The sequence below is a fragment of the Leptopilina heterotoma genome, unplaced genomic scaffold (genome assembly GCF_015476425.1).
Source record: "Leptopilina heterotoma isolate Lh14 unplaced genomic scaffold, ASM1547642v1 Lhet_162, whole genome shotgun sequence".
Taxonomy (NCBI): domain Eukaryota; kingdom Metazoa; phylum Arthropoda; class Insecta; order Hymenoptera; family Figitidae; genus Leptopilina; species Leptopilina heterotoma.
In genome coordinates, this window is record NW_025110878.1 from 583,328 (window position 1) to 589,890 (window position 6,563).

The 6,563-nt window shown below is 28.2% G+C and overlaps 1 protein-coding gene across 1 annotated transcript; it reads left to right on the plus strand.

Annotated features, from left to right (window-relative positions):
- Positions 1 to 517: 517 nt before the first annotated feature.
- Positions 518 to 2,112, plus strand: LOC122498952 (probable G-protein coupled receptor 152). Its single transcript, XM_043606963.1, has 2 exons — positions 518 to 1,260; positions 1,392 to 2,112. Exon 2 carries the CDS (start codon positions 1,424 to 1,426, stop codon positions 1,853 to 1,855), a length of 432 nt encoding a protein of 143 aa, XP_043462898.1. The 5' UTR covers positions 518 to 1,260; positions 1,392 to 1,423; the 3' UTR covers positions 1,856 to 2,112.
- The last annotated feature ends 4,451 nt before the right edge of the window (positions 2,113 to 6,563 follow it).

Sequence of the window (6,563 nt, forward strand, 5' to 3'; positions counted from 1 at the left end):
GGAAAAAGTGATGCTAGAGTTACAAGAAGTGATTCACAGAACTCGGGTTGCGTAATGAGGTCATAGCGGCTGAGTGCGAGCTTGCGTGAGTCACTCCTTGACTCAACGCATTGTTTCTTATTTTTGTCAATTTCTATCTCTGGTTTTGTTTTTTAATCATTATTCTAATATGTAGGACGAAGTATAGAATTTCAGTTATAACTTCTATCTCAATTTCGGAATATTAAATGCTTTTATCGTGTTTATTATATGTTATAAAAATAGTTACATCGCAGTTACATAAACAGTTTCTTAAAATGTACCCGGGATGTAACAGTCCTCCCTCCTTACTTTTTTCATCGTCTCGATGAAATTCTACTCTTATCGTTTAGATACAAAAGTCGAGACTTAAGAATTTTGAAATTGAGACTATCGTTTGTTGTCCTAAATATGAATTACATGTAGTGTTGAAAGTGATATCAATATCCTTGCGCTCTTCTTACATTTCGCGGCGCTTAGATAAGGATGGTGATGCGACTTATACAATGTGTTTGTTGTGTTATGATATGTGCTGTTTGTGTTGTCTTAATCATCTTCGTAAGGTACGTATGGATTTCTTCTCTCTCAGGACGGTCGTTGACTTTTTGTTTCCCATGATGGTGATTTCAAATTGTCAACTTCAGCATTTTGCATCCCTATAAAGGATGGTAGCACATGGAGCATCGTCAGTAATTATCTAACTTCTCGAGGTACGCACGTGTTATAAAAGTAAGAAGTGTAATCCTCTTTATTCCTTTTAGTGTTATAATTCGCATAAGTGTTTCTATTAGTGTTCTTGTTTTTGCTTTTTCAAAATTATATATATATATTTTTTGTTTATAGTGTCTGAAAAAGTTTGTTCTATAAAATTGGAGTCGTTTTTGCAATCCTTGCAAGTTCTGGCTGCTTCGATCCACAGTTCTATATCGGAGGTGGATTGCCTGGAGGCACTGGCGCGTCCTGGACGTCCGAAACGAGGAGGATACCGAAAAAAACTAGATATTAAGGCACGAAATGTGGAGCTACGTCGTTTAAAGACAGAAATTCAGGAGGATTCGGCACAATTGACTTCAATGTTGAATCTTGTTCTGTGAGTGTAATTTTAATTCCTTTGTGTATTTTATCTTCTTTCCTTTTTACAATTTCCTTTTCTTTTTATTTTATATAGTCGTCCAGATCGTCCGAGTCAATGCTATTGTGGAGGGTGTTCGATTTTACCCAATAAGACATTGAACTTGACAGGTGATTATATTTTTTTTGTTATACATCAAAAAATTTTTATTATATTGGTTCTTTCCTTTTGTTTTGATAATTTTATATGAAATTTTTCTTTTTTTGTTATAATAATTTTGTTGTTTATATTGTTTGTTTAGAACAATCTGTGCCAAGAAATTTTGTGGACACCATGGTGTGGATAAACGATGTACCGCAATTTATTTCGTCGGCCGAAATTGAGGATAAACCACTGGACCTTTCCATGAAGGCTTCCGTCTTAAATAAAATTTTTCTACCGAAAATTTCTGTGAAGGACATTAAGACGCTTATAGACGATCCTTTGTGGCTTGAGCCTGTGGTTAATGCTGCTCTTCAACCGCAAGCAGATCCCTCTTCTCAAGTGCAAGCAGGGCCTTCCTTTCAACCACAAGTAGGGCCTTCCTTTCAAATGCAAGCAGGTCCTTCCTTTCAACCAAAAACAGATCCTTTCTTCCAACCACAAGCAGGGCCTTCCTGGTATAGGGAACCTGAGGATGTAGAAATAATCCTGGAGGAAAATCGTTTGCCAAAATTGGTCCCAAGCAGAGTTGAATTGTGCATGTGCGGTTTGTGCAACATATAAGGTTTTCTTTTCTTTTCGTGTATTATGTTTTTTTTGTTTGTTATTTTTAATGTTTCGTGTTCAATTGTAATGTGTGTTTATATGCGTGTGTGTTTTCCATTTGTAGTATGAATGCGCGTGTGATTATTCCGAATAAATTTGACATTTTCTTATAAATTTTGTATACAATTATTTGTTTCGCTAAAACCTCTCTTATTCGTTCTTTTTACAATCGAAATTTCTTACTTTAAATTATTCACCTTCTTAGATTTCTTTTCTGTTATCAATTTATCTGTTTTTTACTTGTTTTGTTTTAAAATATTAATTTGAAAAACTTGTTCGATCACAATTCAGATTTTTCATTACAAAATATTGACTTTTTCTTAATATTTACCAAGTATTTATCCTTTTCTATCCCGTTAATAATTTAAATTCTTGCTATGAGTTATAATTATTTTATTTCAATCTTTGCAAATAAAATTTTTAATTCTATTATTTTTTTACACTTCCATTTTTAGTAATTGTCAACCAATTAAAGCTTAAAAACAATCATAAAATCAAACTTATAAAACATCATTGCTGTTCTAGTTACAATTAAAGGTAAGTAATTTGAATATACATTTTTTTTTTTTGAATTCTTATTTAACATAATTTATAATTTATCGGCAAAATTGCTAGTTTTATTGAATTTGTTGTCGTTAATATATAATTTCTTTTTTTAACTGTTTGCCTGATTAATGTTGGTAGTTTTTACTAGGAACAATTAATTAAACAATTATTTCAAAACTAATTCCATTCAAATATTACAAATGATAATTATTGAAAGAATTATTGCAATATATTTTGCAAAAATTCAGTTGTTTACAATGTATTTTCATTAGACTTGTGAAATGGGTAATTAGTTATTATAAAACAACATTTTTGGTTTTAATAGTTAATAATCAATAATTAATAATTAATAAATAATTAATAAATAATAATTAATAAATAATAATTAATAAACAATTAATAAATAATAGTTAATAAATAATTAATAAATAATAATTAATAATTAATAAATAATTAATAAATAATAATTAATAAATAATAATTAATAAACAATTAATAAATAATAGTTAATAAATAATTAATAAATAATAATTAATAAATAATAATTAATAAACAATTAATAAATAATAGTTAATAAATAATTAATAAATAATAATTAATAAATAATATTTAATAAATAATTAATAAATAACAATTAATAAATAATTAATTATCTAATTATTATCATTGAACAATTCTGCATTTGAAGATGTTTAAATAAATTGTTCATTTATCAATTATTCGATGATAATAACCTTAGAATGAAGCTATCCTAAAAGAAAGTAAAAGAAAATTGCAGAATTTGTGTTAAATTGCGTGTTAATAATGCATTTTAGAAGTATATGTCTGGCCGACATAATGGCGGGTCGAGCGGTTCTCGCTTCGCTCTGTATAAGGGGAGAGGCATGAGACCCAGCGAGCGAGCATTGGATAGTGGGCGTGGGGCCTTTCACTCCTCCGTGTAGCTGTTCGACTCCTCCCTCCTTATACTTGCCTGATACTTGAGGCTCGATTCGAGTCTTTCAAACGTCGTTATTTATTAATAATAATTATTTAAAATTAAAATTGATGATATCCTTAAATGTTAATCTATTTTCCTTAAAATTTACATTATTTTGGTATATGTTTATAGTATACCAAAATTTATTAATTAATAATAATAATTCTTTAATATCAATATGTAATAGCAATTTTATAATTATTAAATTTGTTAAATGTTAATTAAAGCAATAATTATATAGTGTGCTAGTAATTGATAATATTTTATTTAATTCTAGTAATTATTATTATTATTATTATTATTATTTTTTTTTTTTGGTTATTAATTAAATTATTAATTAATTGTTAATACATTAAAGCCATAGTTAATTATTAATCATCATTAATTAATAATTAAATTGTTTACTTATTTGGTATGAATATAATTTACAAATTATTAACAATATTTTCTATTATTATTATTCCTAATGTATTATTGTAAAATTTTTATTTATTTATTAGCTTAAAATTAGTAACAATATAATTAATTTATTAGTATTTTAAAGTGCATTAATTTTCAAAGCATATTGTATATTGATTAGTAGTCTTTTGCTAATAATGTTAAAATTATGTGGTTTTACGTTCGACTTTTCGTCATTTGAGAGCAAGAATTAATTTGAATTTGAATCATTTGCCGCTCTTTCATGATGGAAGTCGGTGAAGCATGCGCGTCTTACTGTTAAGCTGGAGGCACTTGCATGCATTGGTCACGTGGTTGAATGGAACCACTATCCGGCCATCGCGGTGTGCCATGCATAGTAAAAGAGGTGCGAGCACGGTCGATGTACAATCGATGCGTGCTTAAAGCTGGCGTTCTCATTTGAATGATGCTGTCTTATGCTCTATTCATTTTTATTTTTATTCTATTTTTGTTGTTTTTGGGCTTAAAATTGTCGAAATTTTTGCAGATTTTTAAGACATTTCCTCCCTCCTTAGACTTTACATTGTCCTCAATGTAAGGGAGTGATTGGACCCGTTTATTTTCATTTATTTCATTAATTTTGTACTATTGGTGTTTGGTTTCTTCTTCTTTTCCATCTTGTGGTTATTAATAAATAGCACAAGTACAGTTTTCTTACTATGATGATGATTATTATTAGTAAGAGTAGCTGAAAGAATAGTATGAAACCATCTTTAATTGTTGTGATGTAGTCTTTGGCATTTAAAATCCAACTTATAACGGGAATTTCCATTTTTAATTACAGATTTATTTTTAACAGATGTTATTTTATATCTATAATCTTTTTGATTATATATGATACGAAATTATATTTTATTTATTTATTAAAATTAGTTTATTGTTTAATTAGTTTATTAATACTGTATTATAATTTAGTTAATTTATTTTAATTGTGGGATTTTGTTATTATTATTTCATTAATTAATTTAATTATATTATTATGATTATGTTTATTTTATTATTATTATCGATTTTATTAAATAAAAGAGGAAAGAAGAAGGCAACCACCATTCCTCTTCCTTCTTTTCTTTCGTCTTTTATTTATGATTATATATTTATTTATTTATTTACATATATTTATTTTTTGTTTAAAAATAAAGAGGAAAGAAGAAGGCAACCACCATTCCTCTTCCTTCTTTTCTTTCGTCCTTATTTTAATGTTTTGTTTGGTTTATTGATTAAATTATAAAGATACATTTTTTTTTTTTTACATATATTTTATTGATATTATATATATATTCCTTTTATTATTATGGATAATTATATGGGTGATTAAATATTTTTCAAATATATGTATAATTTTATATTATCCTTATTTAATTATTTATTTTTATTTATTTATTTATTTATTTCCTATTAACAGTTAATTTATTAAAATTTTATACATGGTTTATTGAAATAACTGTTAATTGGAATCTATTGCGTTATTTTAGTCCCAGGGTAGGGTAGGAGCTGGTAAATTCCAAAATTCGTCTGAATCGTCAGATACGCTTGTTGTTGGATTTTCTTTTCTTAATATTTTCTTATTTCTGATTACGCTAAAGCATTGTTCTTTAATGTGCCCTCTTTTATAGCAATATTCACAACAGTTTTCCCATTTGAAAAGTTTTAATTTTAGTACTGATGGTTCGTCGTGGGACATTACATAAATTTTTCGTTTTAGGTTTTTGGGTCTTTCTTCTTCGCTAAAGAAATAAGTGTCATTTAATTCTTTTAGGATTATTTTGGCTGCTGAATGTTCCGATTCCCTAATTGTTCTGCACTCATTTCCAGTAGCAACAAACATGTTATTGTTCTTATTGTCTGTTACTGTGCACTTCACTTGCCACAATTTATTAAAAGTGGGTCCTGTGGTTTTGTCAACTATATAATTGGGTTTATTAAGGTTGTATTCTGCCGTTAATTCCTCGAGTATTCCTTTTGGATATGATATATTGTCTATGTTTCCTTTTGGAAACGTAGAAGCTGATACCATTTCTCCTTGTAGTGGTGGGGAGAAAATTATGGATTCGGACATCTAAAAATTAAAATCATGTTATTATTGTTATTCATATGCAATTTTTAACTTATCTACATGTTTTTGGAACCTGTGACCATCATCATTTATTAGAATAACATTGTTTTTGTTTAGAATATCCACAATTCTGTATGGACCATGATAATGAGGATCGAATTTTCTTTTTAAACCTTCTTTCATGACGTAAGCTTTATCACCGATTTTTCCTTGAAAAGGTTTGATAAATTTATCATACCTTTCTTTGGACTTTAATTTAGCATTTATTAGATTTTTAGCTGCTAGTGCTCTAATTTCAATTAATTTGGTGATAAGTTCAGTCAAATAGGAACCATATGTTTCTAATTTAATTTCCTGAGGAAAAGAACTAGGAGAGCGAGCAGTTTTTTCCAAAAACTAACTCATAAGGGGTAAAATTGGTGGCTTCATGCACGGATGTATTGTAGGCAAACATTGCAAAGGGCAGTAGTTTGTCCCAATCGTCATAGTCTTTAGTGTATTGTTTTATATAGTCGGCTAAAACGGCATGACTGCGTTCTAAAGCGCCGTTTGTTTGGGGCCTATAACCAGAGGTTGTAACTTGTTGCACTTTGAAAATTTTGGATAATTTTGACATTAATTTGCCAATG